The sequence below is a fragment of the Furipterus horrens genome, unplaced genomic scaffold (genome assembly GCF_987537825.1).
Source record: "Furipterus horrens unplaced genomic scaffold, mFurHor1.1.pri manual_scaffold_11, whole genome shotgun sequence".
In the NCBI taxonomy this organism is placed as follows: domain Eukaryota; kingdom Metazoa; phylum Chordata; class Mammalia; order Chiroptera; family Furipteridae; genus Furipterus; species Furipterus horrens.
This window is the reverse complement of record NW_028327181.1, coordinates 79,941,543-79,954,793: the sequence shown is the minus strand read 5'-3', so window position 1 is coordinate 79,954,793 and position 13,251 is coordinate 79,941,543. Positions and strand designations below refer to the sequence as shown.

General features: G+C 46.3%; 1 protein-coding gene across 4 annotated transcripts in view; it reads left to right on the top strand.

Annotated features, from left to right (window-relative positions):
* STAT5B (signal transducer and activator of transcription 5B) overlaps window positions 1-13,251 on the top strand; it is a 62,349-nt gene that overhangs the window by 45,254 nt on the left and 3,844 nt on the right. For 3 of the 4 annotated variants that reach the window (XM_090292780.1, XM_090292781.1, XM_090292779.1), the window contains exons 6-16: window positions 1,836-1,966; window positions 2,201-2,352; window positions 2,841-2,996; window positions 3,403-3,582; window positions 4,173-4,260; window positions 4,338-4,460; window positions 5,040-5,132; window positions 7,411-7,617; window positions 8,724-8,818; window positions 8,914-9,044; window positions 9,923-10,093. In XM_090292780.1, the coding sequence (XP_090148906.1) occupies window positions 1,836-1,966; window positions 2,201-2,352; window positions 2,841-2,996; window positions 3,403-3,582; window positions 4,173-4,260; window positions 4,338-4,460; window positions 5,040-5,132; window positions 7,411-7,617; window positions 8,724-8,818; window positions 8,914-9,044; window positions 9,923-10,093 (1,527 nt within the window). Of the gene's footprint in view, window positions 1-1,835; window positions 1,967-2,200; window positions 2,353-2,840; window positions 2,997-3,402; window positions 3,583-4,172; window positions 4,261-4,337; window positions 4,461-5,039; window positions 5,133-7,410; window positions 7,618-8,723; window positions 8,819-8,913; window positions 9,045-9,922; window positions 10,102-13,251 lie in introns of all 4 variants that reach the window. The other variant, XM_090292782.1, reaches the window with a different exon arrangement.

Genomic DNA, 13,251 nt, shown 5'->3' with positions numbered 1-13,251 from the left:
ACCATCAGAAACACAGACTATTGATCTGTTTGTATGAGAGAAGGCTCAGCTCCCTCCAGTGAAGCAGACAATTGCCCCATGTATCCTGACGTCCTTCCCAGAAGTTTCTGCAGCTTGCCGGGGGAAACCTAACTGGGTTACTTGCAAAGGGAGGCTGGGCACAGGTACTGGGGACCCTGCCACCTCCCTGTGGGTGGCAGGACTCCTGAGGTGGCCATCAGGCTACCCTGCTGTGCTCCCTGTGGGACAGTGCTCCTCCTGCTCAGGCCCCCCGCAGGGAGATTGGAGCCATATTTCTCAATTCTCCTCTAGTCCTGTCCTGTGCTCTTGCTGGCTGTCTAGAGTCGTCTCAGCCTGTCCCAGCTTGTGCAGCCGTGGGGAAGGGCCTGGGTCAGTGACACGTGCCCCTCAGAGGCCTGCGAGGAAAATGACTGCTCTATGCTGGGCTCACATCTTCTTGACCCAGCCCGAGTAAGAACACTGGGGTGTTCAAAAAGGCTATGGGAGAAAATAGTTATCCCAGTTTTTAGGATAATGGTTCCCTTTGTGGTGGGGAGGTTTGGGTTTGCAGGCTGGAGAGTGTGCCCAGGTGGCTTTAACTGTGAAATGTTTGATTTCTCAAGCTGGGTTATAGATTCACAGGTGTTTTTTTGTATCATTCTTTCTACCTTATGTCTTAAGCATTTCATAACTTATTATTGAAAGGTTTCATTTACTTTTAGAGAGAGAGGAAGGGAGGGAGGGAGATAGAGGGGAGAGAAACATCGATGGGTAGCCTCTCCCATGTCCCCAACAGGGGACTTGGCCCCCAACCCAGGCATGTGCCCTGATAGGGAATCGAGCCAGTGACCTTACGGTTTGCAGGGCGATGGCCAACCTACTGAACCCCACAGGTCAGGGCTCATAACTGATTTTTTACATGAGGGTAATTAGGCCTCACTGAGCCCCCATTCCTGCCATTGAGGAGCTTCCTAAAGCCAGCATGACGAGAGCTGCCTCCAGCTCCTGAGGCAATCTTGATGGGTTTGTGTGGGCCCTGGATTCATTCTCCCTCTGACTGTGTGTGTGTGTGTGTGTGTGTGAGTTTTTCTCTCTGTCTCCTTTCTTTTCTTTCTTCTCTTTTTTCTTCCTGTTGGTCAGCTGAGCTCACAGGGACCCAACCTGGACAAACTTGTTAGGCACCTTCAGCACATGGAGAAATTCCTTCCTCCCCGAGGACAGGCTCCTGTGCTCCGGAGGGGAGGCGGCAGAGCCGTGGAGCAGGGCCTTCCCTGGTGAGGCTCTTGCACGTGAGGTCGGGGCTGAGAGATGCCTGTGTCTGTCACCCTGTAATCCTGTCCTGCAACCCCTAACCAGCAAGGACTAACTGTCGCAGAGAGCTGCCACGGGCCAGGCAGCCTCGTGAGCATTTTCTGTAGCATCACTTTGTAATCTCTGCGGCAACCCCTGAGGCCGGGAGCTAGAGTCTCCTGTTTTGCACACGGGGAAACCAAGGCACAGGACAGAGAAGTGATTTGCCCAAGTCTCCCCAGGTAGTAAATGGCCAGAGCCGACTTCAAACTAGGCAGTGTGGCACCAAGCTGGACCCCAGTGTGGCGTGAGGAAGGCTGGGCACCCAGCTGTGTGGGCCAGGCTGGTGGGATCCACCTCGGCTGTACCCCCAGGTTTCTGTCTCCAGGAGCTCAAAGCTGGGGGCCAGGGAGAGGAGCTGGCTCATCTCCGATGCCCTTGGCCACCAGAACCCTGACTTGCCATTGGTCAGACATGTCCCCTTGAGGGTCTTGCGTGCTGGAAGCTGGAGATCACGGTCGTGGGTGTCCTGTCCCCTCCTCTAGCTCAGTTTGCCCAGCTGGCCCAGCTGAACCCCCAGGAGCGTCTGAGCCGGGAGACAGCCCTACAGCAGAAGCAGGTGTCCCTGGAGGCCTGGCTGCAGCGAGAAGCCCAGACGCTGCAGCAATACCGTGTGGTGAGTGAGTGGGGTCCTCGTCCCTCTCCTCCAGGCATGGGGTCCACATCCTGAGCTGTCGGGGGGGCCTGAGAGAGGGATAGAGCCAGGAAGAGAGTGGGATCCTGGGGAGCAGGAGGCCCGTGGGGGCCTGTGAGGCAGCGCAGGCCGGGGAGAGGGGCGGCACCGCCTCCTGCGTGAGGCCCTGCAGGGTTGTCCTCCAGGAGCCCAGAAGGGCCTGCTGTCCCCTCTCAGGAGCTGGCCGAGAAGCACCAGAAGACCCTGCAGCTGCTGCGGAAGCAGCAGACCATCATTCTGGACGACGAACTGATCCAGTGGAAGCGGCGGCAGCAGCTGGCCGGGAACGGGGGGCCCCCTGAGGGCATCCTGGACGTGCTGCAGTCCTGGTAATGGGTGTGGGGTCGTGGGCAGGGCACCAGCAGAGTGGGGTCTGCAGGGGCTCAGGACGGAGCTTCCAGCTGCTTGGTCTGCCCTGGTGTCTCCATGTGCAGGCAGCTCTCTCGGTCCTGTGGCAGGTCTTGTTTCACCAGGGGTTTTGGTTCCTAACACAGGCCTTGGTGCCCCCCTCCCCGTCATGCCCCCTCCCTGGGAAGGGAGCCAGTGTTTGGGGGAATGGAGCGGGGCCGGTTGTGCAGAGTGATGCTCGGGCTGGTTGGGTCTAACTCGGTTGCGCCTCTGCGTGTCTGCGTTTCTGGAAGGCAGGGCATCTCTGCTCTGCTCGGTGCACAGGGTGGCGGCTAAGGTGTCGAGCCTTCCTGGGTAGGGGTGCAGCTGGGGGCTTGGGGCGCTCACCCAGGCCTGGAGCCTTTCCACTTCTGTCATGGGGGAGAGGGTGAAGCCATTGTCCTTCCCTTTGGCCTCGGGCCGTGGGCAGGTGTGAGAAGTTAGCTGAGATCATCTGGCAGAACCGGCAGCAGATCCGCAGAGCTGAGCACCTCTGCCAGCAGCTGCCCATCCCCGGCCCAGTGGAGGACATGCTGGCTGAGGTCAACGCCACCATCACTGACATCATCTCAGCCCTGGTGACCAGGTGACTGCTGCCCCTCGACTCGCCCAGCCCCGCCTGTGGTTGGCACCGGGGAGGCAGGGGGCGCTTCTGCAGGTGGCAGGCTCTTGCTTGAATCCTTGTCCCCTCCACTTCACGCCCTGTCTCCCCTGTCCCCGGTTGCTATGACTGCTTGCTGTAGACCTTCCCCAGTTTCTCTTGTGAATGCCACAGGGGCTGCCCTTGTTTCCTGCGGCCTGTGCCAGCTGCCAGGTTCATTCCACTGCCTCCCCTCCCACCATCCCCCCAACTCTCAGGGGCCTCCCTGGGGACAGGGTCTCTGCCACATGTGCTTCCTTTGCCTGCTGAGCGTGTGCGAGGCATCCTGCCCACGTGGAGGGACCAGAGCCCCGTCCCCTGCGGCAGCATCTCATCACTTTTATCCCTGCAGCACGTTCATCATTGAGAAGCAGCCCCCTCAGGTCCTGAAGACCCAGACCAAGTTTGCGGCCACGGTGCGGCTGCTGGTGGGTGGGAAGCTGAACGTGCACATGAACCCCCCGCAGGTGAAAGCCACCATCATCAGTGAGCAGCAGGCCAAGTCACTGCTCAAGAACGAGAACACGCGCAAGTACGTGTGTCCTTTCTCATGCCTGCCCCTTTCCTTGATTCCTCGAAGTAGGTAGAACTCATCCTCATAGGAAGCTTTCTGGGCTCAGCCATTCTGTGTCAGAGTCCTGTTAGCCCTTCTGGCTCTCAGAGAAAAAATAGAAGCAGGACTTTCTGTTACGATAATAAGATTTTGTTTCACTCTATAGGAATACGTTCAAGAAAATTTTTGTATATTTGGTGTATATTTTTTGTATATAGAGCTAATGTTTCTTCTAAATGACATAATTTTTTGTTTAATTTTTAAATTTATTTATTTATTTTTAGAGGGGAAGGGAGGGAGAAAGAGAGGGAGAGATACATCAATGTGTGTCTGCCTCTTGCACGCCCCCAACCTGGGACCTGCCCCACAACCCAGGCATGTGGCCTGATTGAGAATCGAACCAGCAACTCTTTGGTTCATAGTCCTACGGTCAGTCCACTGAGCCACACCAGCCAGGGATGACATATGTTTTTAAATGCCTTCTGAATTTCCTCCTGCCACAAGCATATTTCTATCCCACGTGAGCCAAGAGCCATGTGGACTTAGAGCTGCCTCTCTCTGCTTTGCAGCGATTACAGTGGAGAGATCTTGAACAACTGCTGTGTGATGGAGTATCACCAAGCCACGTGCACCCTCAGCGCCCACTTCAGAAACATGGTGAGGATGGAAGAAGAGGAAGACAGATTGTCCCTAGTTTTCCGAAGGCTTTGTCACCTTTATTTTCTCCTTTGCAGTCCCTGAAACGAATTAAGAGGTCGGATCGTCGTGGAGCAGAGTCGGTGACAGAAGAAAAATTTACAATCCTGTTTGAATCTCAGTTCAGTGTTGGTGGAAATGAGCTGGTCTTTCAAGTCAAGGTAAAGTCCTCAGCAGCGTGCATGTACAGGTGTGTGTGTGAGTACTTTATATCACAGAAGAATTGTCTTGATCACATAGTATCCTCTTTTTGTAATTGATGAACAAAGTGAGAAGACCTCATCCTTAGAACTGTGTCTTTTAGATTCTCTTAAGAGGGACAAACAATAATGAACTGAAATAGCTGGAAATACAGGTAGAAAATGAATGAAGAGAAACATCACTCAGGGTGAATCTAAGTAACAGTCCTAATAAGTTTAAGACATTTGTTACTCTTTATTTTTCTTCCTGGAAATGTTTCCATACTCTCTTTCCTCTCTCTTGTTCTCCATGTAGCTTAGAGAACTTCCTCCATCCTTTAGAAATACTTAATAAAATCTCTTTTGTTATATCTAAAATGTCTAAGATTGTGCCAATGTGGGAAAGTCATCTTATTCCTGGAGCCATTCACATTGTGTGTCGGAGAGTGACATTTTCTGGAACTTGAAGAAAGAATGAGCATGTGATCGAAAAAGAGAAGAGAAGGGGAAGAACATGCAGCTTATGGGTGCTCAGTCCTCCCTTGTCCTGTGTCTCTGTAGACCCTGTCGCTCCCAGTGGTGGTGATTGTCCACGGCAGCCAGGACAACAACGCGACGGCCACTGTGCTCTGGGACAATGCTTTTGCAGAACCTGTGAGTCGATTCCTTGGGCCTGTGGGCTCCAGATCTTGATACTGGTGGCATGCCTCTCTTTCAAGTGTTATCCCCTAAAAGAGCATAGAAAAAATGCTGTGTCTCTCGGTGGGAGACAGAATAGAGTGTCTGTAGAAAATGGAAAGAGGATGGGCTTGAAGGCAGGCCAAGGTTTCAACCCAGGCTCCAACATTTTCTTCTCTGGGACTATGGGAAATTCACTTTGTCTCTCTGAGATTTAGTATCCCCTGAGTGTCTCCCGAGCGGGGATAATAATGACGCATAGTGTTGGTAGGAAGATTAAATTAGCTAACATACAACATGCTTGTCACATGTTCAATAATCAGTGAATATTGTTTTGAATCCTTGGGTGAAACCATAAATGGAAATTGGGACTCCCAGTTTCCTTCCCAGGGGTCCCCAACCTGTCTCCTCCCTGACCATGGATGCTGCTCTAATTACCACCTGAATTCTGTTTCCTGTCTCCCCGGTCCGTGGAAAAATTATCTTCCACAAAACCGGTCTCTGGTGCGAAAAAGGTTAGGGACCACTGTTCTAGACAGTAAACCTCTCAGGAGGTTACTTCAGCTTAGAAGTTGCTTCCTGTCATCTTCCTTCTAATAAATGAAGGTGACATTTAATGTCTTTTCCAAATTTTAGAGTCTGTGATCCCAGAACCCCAGGTCTCTCATGAAAAATGAGATGTGCTTTGTCTAAGGGTGAAAATATGATTTTCTGGATTTATGCACACAGGTGCTATCTGCTCACCACTGGTGGGTTGCTTGATGTGCATTTTCAAACATTTCAGCAGCACAGTTCTGTGTGTTGCGTATTTCCAGTAGAGATTAGTCCGTAAAGTATGATTAAAGGGGTATAGTTGTTATTTGTGACATAACAGTATGTTGTTCTCTAACGTGAACAGTCTTACATTCTCAACAGTTTTCTTCAGAGAGCATTTTTGCTGCAGAGGTGAGATTTTTATCAGAAATTCTACTATGCTTCTGCTGCAAACCCCTCATTTGAGGCTTCTTTTAAAAACTGTCTGTCTATAGCATGTCCTGATGAGCCTCCTGGATAGGGTGCCACATCTCTCACTTCCTTCCCTGACTGTCCACAGAGCTCTCTCCTCCGGCAGCATTGGCATCTCCTGCAACATGTCGTTGCTAAAGCATCTTATCTAAATAAATAAGCATTTTTAACATTTTCAGTATGTTAATAACTAGTGTCCGTCTTATGCTATTTTAAAATAGATACATACTTGTGGGAATTTATAGATACATTTGTATATGTCATGATATAACCGCATTGCAACACTGTGTAGCTAAAAAGATAGGCACATAGGTGTCCATCTGCGGAGGTCTGGTTAAATAGAAAGGAAAAATTATATATACTTGTGGCCTGCTGGAATAACTATGGAGGTATAAACAAACTAGATTATACCCCTTTGGGGAGTGGAACTGGGTTGCTAGGGGACAGGTTGCCTCTTGCACGAATCCTGACTGAGGACTGAACCCGCAACCCAGGCATGTGCCCTGACCGGGAATGGAACCGTTGGCCTCTCGCCTGGAGGAACGATGCCCAACCAACTGGGCCACACTGGTCCGGGCAAACCTTCGGTGCTTTTAACTTTTTGTATCATGTGAAGGATTCACCTATTCAAAAAAACTTTTTTCAAAAATAGTTTTTATAATAATTAAAATGAAGTACTACAGCTGAATGGGATGAAAAGCAATTTCTTTAAAATTTGTTGTCTAACCTGTTTTTACTAAAGCTGTCTAACTCACAGTTACTCTTCCTTACGTTGTTTCACTCCGAGCCGGAGTTCTTTCCTGGCAGAAGGTGTCAAAGGCCAGGATTACACTTGTGTGCACACGTGTATGAACACGCGCACACGTGTGCACACACACACTCTCTGTACCTAGAGAACCAGTGTTTTAGATTTCTGTTCCCACTGAGTTTACAATATAAGAGGCAGACCTTGGTAACATTTTGTTGTTGTGGCTGTGAGAACATAGGCTTGGACCATACATTCATCGGCTCATTTGCAGAGCACCGTAGATTGCATGAAGTTATACTCTACGTTGTGTGCAAAGAAGGTAAAATGAACCTTCTGAGTTTCCAGAACTGCCCACCCCAGGAAAGTTTGAATTTATCCTTAGGCTCGGTAAGACAAACGTTTGTAACTACGTCCAGCCACCATTTGGGGAGGGGGGTGCAGGTTGAGGGAATAAATCATGCAACTGTTTTCTCATAAGGTTCTGGCTTCTCTCCCTCTCAGGGCAGGGTGCCATTTGCTGTGCCTGACAAAGTGCTGTGGCCGCAGCTGTGTGAGGCGCTCAACATGAAATTCAAGGCCGAGGTGCAGAGCAACCGGGGCCTCACCAAGGAGAACCTCGTGTTCCTGGCGCAGAAACTGTTCAACAGCAGCAGCAGCCACCTCGAGGACTATAGCAGCATGTCCGTGTCCTGGTCCCAGTTCAACAGGGTGAGGGACTGCCATGAGTTCAGACCCTCCAAACTGGATGCCTTCAGGAGTCCCCCCTCCCAGGCCCCTGTGCTTTCTGTCCCTCATAAATGCGCCGAAAGTAATAGGAAGCTACTGAATAGACAGACAACCACATATTTTTATGTAGAAAATTACATCTTTGAATAGTTAAGTAAATTAGTACATTTTATAAAGGAAACAGAGCAAAGCAAACGTTAATATAACTCATGAGAAGTAAGGCTTTGGTGATGATCAGAGCGTCATGGCTCTGTCTCATTGACTGATGTTCCCTGGTGTGTGATGCAAAGTCAGGCTCCCGTGGGACTCTCAACCCACCCAAGGGGGTGCTGATAAAGGAAATTTTTCCTCCAGCATCTGCTAATTCAGATGTCACCGTCACATCTTTGATTTTAAACTTAACTTTTGTTCCTTTCTTATAACTCCCCACATACACACCCAACCAGTGTTTTGAATGCCCTAATTCAGAGATCTCATTGTCTCTGAGTCTAACTCTCTGAAATGGCTGTGTGTTAACCAGCTGGCCAATGTGTTTGCTGGCAGTCAGAGGAGTTTTGATAGGAGACACAGAAATTTCACTAGAATCCGATAACTGCATTTTTCTGATGATTGGTAACTGCTGTGTGAGGGGGCTATCTCTGTGGCCTACCAGTGTGATCTAATCCAGTTCAAATTTACAACCCCCGCCCCCCAGGGGCATCTTGTTAGGATGCAGGCTCTGACTCAGTAGGTCTGAGATGAGGCCTGTAATTTTGCATTTCTCAGAAGCTCCACTGCTGGTCAGAGACCCCACACCCAAGACAGCAGAGGACCAGTCAGCCCAGGGGGAAGGTGCTTGTAGCGGGGTCCACGGGTGTTGGTAATTGCTCTGTGCTGTTTTCCTCTGCTTCCTTCTCCTCCTCTCTTTGTTTTTTAGTTGCAGGATTCATTTGGGAAAACTCAGGCAGGTCTTTATATTTGTGTGATCCGGACAGTGTAGGTGTTTGTTTTCTCTCTGATGTTTTCAGTTAAAGTATATACAGGTACTATGCTTTAGTATATTTAATGTTGTTTTTGCTTCTCATGTTCATTGTTGTATCTCCAACCAGGAGAATTTACCAGGACGGAATTACACTTTCTGGCAGTGGTTTGATGGTGTGATGGAAGTGTTAAAAAAACATCTCAAGCCTCATTGGAATGATGGGTGAGAATTTTCATTTCTTAAGAGTAAGGAGGTTGTCTTTCTGGTGTTAAAAAAAATCACACTCTGCTTCTGCTCCTTTGACCTTTGTGATCCAGGGCTATTTTGGGTTTCGTGAATAAGCAACAGGCCCATGACCTACTCATTAACAAGCCTGATGGGACCTTCCTGCTGAGATTCAGTGACTCTGAAATTGGCGGTATCACCATTGCTTGGAAGTTTGATTCTCGTGAGTGCTCCTCCCTTTTTAAGAATAAAGCCAAGATGGCTCCAGTAACTGCTTTTGTTGCAAAATTACTTTAACATACAATTTATTGAGTACTTAGTATTCGTGGGGGCCAGTACCAATTATGGAACACAAAAGTATAAGCATGACAAAGCTGCAGGTAATATGGGAGGCTGTGTAAAATCCTATTATGGAAAACACAAGTACTAATTTGGAGAAACACAAATGTATAACCCTGACATAGAAACCTGTAATACAGTGTCCTGTCCACAATCTCAGCTGCTTCCCTTTTGAAATGTTTACCTTCTTATTACTCAACCTCGAGCTTATTTCAGTGAAGAGTTACTTTGATAAATTGGAGTTATTAGCATAGAAATAACATGCTATTTTAATTATTCCTTTATACTAACACAAGGATGTTGTCGTTGATCATTTTCATCCAAGAATGTTAGTTCTTTCCTCTGACCCTCACAATAAGAGTAGCTTTCGAGTTTTGTTTTTGTGACTTAAAGATTTAATAGTGTTTAATAATGCTCACATGTCCTCTGGCTGTGGACATTCTTTCTCTCTCCTACATACATTTGTACAGGAAATTGAGGAGTCAGTAAAGCGTTTCTTCTGTAAAGAGACAGAACACCATTTGAACTTGAAGCTACCTAAGGGAGATCATTGGGTCTCTAGGGAAGTGGTGTATGCATTACCAGCTATCTACCCATGACTTTTAAAAACAACTTCTTGATCTATAAACAGTGGTTATTTTAAAATGGAGATTTGTATTGGTACAATTTTAATGGAGAGCTTTAATTTGTAGTCTATTTGGGTGTTAAGAGTTCTGTTCAGAAATCATGCTTAGAATATAACTGTTCTATTTATTGATCTAGAGGAAAGAATGTTTTGGAATCTGATGCCTTTTACCACCAGAGACTTCTCCATCCGGTCTCTGGCCGACCGCCTGGGGGACCTGAATTACCTCATCTATGTGTTCCCTGATCGGCCGAAAGATGAAGTGTACTCCAAATATTACACACCAGTTCCATGCGAGCCTGCCACTGGTAACAATGTTCGCATTTTCATTTGGTTTTGTTGTGTTTTGGTTATGTTTTAGTTTGTGTGTGTGTGTTTGTGTGTGTGTATCTGTCTTACATGAGAATCTGCCCAGTTAGCACATAGTTACTGCTGTTTGAACATTATCTAGGACAGATGTAAATCCCAGATGTATTCTTCAGTCATACAGAAAACACATCTGCCACTAACCCCAAATATCAAATTGAAGGGAACAAATGGCTGTCAACATGGGCTTAGGTCAAACAAAATGAGGAAGATAAAATTTTGCTTTTCAAAAAAGAGATGGTTTTGTTTTCTGAGCATGAACGTATTACGGATTTATTGTAAAATTTCCAGAAGAATACATATCACCCAATATCTCTCAAGTACAGATTAACCACTGTAAATAATTTAGTCAGTATTTTTCCAGTCTGTGTAGATATGTATTCTTCGTTCAATCAGTCAGTCACCAGACGCTTATGAAGTACTTCTAATAGCAGAAGGAAGACAATAAACAAGTAAAGAAATAAATGTATTTATGTAGTGATGGATGCTGTGAAGACAAATAAGCAAGGTTAAAGAAACAGAGAAGTGACAGGAGGGAACTGGGGGGAAGCATCCCACTGCTGCTCTGCCCCGTCCTTGCCCACCTTTTCCCTGCTCATCCAGCTCTGGCCCCAGGGCCCTTTTGAGGGTTTTCAGACACACCAACCACATTTCCATCTCAGGGTTTCTAGAGTGGTCAGGGTAGGCTTCCCTAAGGAGGTGACATCAGAATAGGCCTGAATGAAGTAAGGAAGCTCTCTCTATCTAAAGATCTGGAGAGAGAACACTCTAGGCTGAGAGAACAAGTGCGGGAACTCTGAGATGGGAATGTGGTTGGCGTGTCTGAAAACCCTCAAGGGGGCCTGGGAGGCCAGAGCTAGATGAGCTGGGAAACAGTGGTGGAAGCTGAGGGCAGAGCAGTGGAAGGGGCTGGATCATGTCAGATCGTGCCATACATCAGCTGTTGTGATCTGATTTTTTTGTTTACTTAAAAATATATCATAGGCAGAGCTACAGGTCAGTAAACATAATCTTACAACATCATTTTAATGACTGCATAGAATTCCATTGTATGGTGGTTCCACATGATGTAGTCCATGTTGGTTATTTAAAGTACTTACAATTTAAGTTATTCATACTTATTTGCTATGATTAATATTAAGATAACCTGGTACGTGCATCTGGTTCAATTTCCTTAGGATAAATTCCTAAAGTAGAATTTGTGTTAAAGGGCATATACTTTTTAAGCCTTTAGACACATCTTGGCAGAATTACCCTCCAGAAAGCAGAATCCATTTTCACTTCTATAGATGTCTGTTGGAGCCTCTGCTTCTTCATCCTCCTGCCAATAGGTTCTGTTCATCCCTTTCATGTTTAGCAGTCTTGATTGGCATAAAATGATGTCTCAGTTCTTATTTTCATTTCTTTGGTTCTAGATAAGGCCAAAACACCTTCTCATATAATGATAATAATAATGGTAATAATAAATAGAATAATAATAGCAGCTAACATCTGTTGAATGCTTACTCTGTGCCAGGTCCTTTTCTGAGTGTATTTTTATGTAGTTTCTCACTTACTGCTCAAAATAGGTCTGCGAAGTAGGGACTATTACTGTCTCCCTTTTACATATGAGGAACTGAGGCACAGAGAAGTAAATAATTTGCCAAAGGTCCCACAGATAGGAAAAGTTCAAGCCAGGATTTGAGCTCATAGAGTCTAGCACCAGACCTGTATTTCTTAACCTCTACATTATTGGCCATTTGTATTTTTTCCTATGAAGTGCATTCATGTTCCTTGTTTCTCTTTCTTTTGGAGTTTCTTTTTTCCTTAATGATGTGTAAATAGTTTTCTGTAGTAAATAAACCCTTTGTTACATACAGCAAATATTTTTCTCAGTGTGTCATTGTTCTTTTAATATGTACATTTTATTTTGCTGAAGTTTTATTGTATAAAGACTTGTAATTGGGCTGTATAAGCCAATCTGTCAGCCTCTTTCCTGTATATCACACCTTCCTGCCCTAATGTGACGGTTGTACTCCTAGGTGGGAAAATAAGCCAAAATATTTTTAGGTTTATATGAAATTTGGGATTAACTCTACCACTGCTTCTTTTTTTTAGCACAGCTACTCTGGATTTTCAAATCCTGTTTTTTACAGCATTTCTTTGGTTTTTATCTTTTCTGTCAGTCTGTAAAATTCTCTGTAGACTTGGAAGCACGAAAAACCCGAGATAGTATGAAAAGGTAGCCCCTGATATTTGAGGCCTAAAAGAAGCAGGGTCGCTACCAAGCAATTTGTGAACCACGTAGCGTCACTGTCTTGGGCTGTTCCATCCTGTTGGTCACTGTGTAGTCTTCATAAATCTAATATAGTCAGGATTATACTTATTCCCAGGAAACGAGGCTTATTCGCTAACTTCAGACTACCACATTCCTACCACCTACTTAACTGGATTTCTGCAGTCAGCCTTTGAAAAAGTTGTAACTATGGCTGACCAGATCGCTCTCAGGTTTCTCCCCTAGCCTGCCACATCCCAGTGGGATGCTGTGGGAATGCAAGAGACACAGGGCATAGACCACGCTCACTGGAATGAGTGACCATCAGATCACCCCCAAATTCAGAAACCGTAGGAGCCTGAGAGCTTGCAGGTGCCTGAGTCACAGTCCCTTTCCTAAGGGTAGATACTCGGAGTCACTTCTGGGATCATCAGGTCAAATTAATTTCTCTCTAATGCTGAGATTTTTCTGTGCAATCCCTGACAATGGTTTATACACCTTCTGCTTGAAAACCTCCAGTGATATGGAAACCAGCTCTTCCCAAGACAGCTCAGTTCTTTTGGAGGGCAGTTTTAATTATGATAACGTTCTTCCATATATGACTGAGAATTTGTCCTCTTCTGATATCCTCCTGGTGTTCGTAATCTTGCCCCATAGGACAGAGAGCAAGTCCAGTTCCTCTGCTGTATCTGTGACTTTAACTTTTTAAAGATACTTTTTTTCATTTCATTGTTAGTATGTTATTAGTGCTTGGTTTCGATTTGTATTAAAGTATATATTTTCTGTGGTTTGAAGAATTTTTAAGCACATCCAAGCCAATTGGAATATCTCTTTACTTGCTGTTTT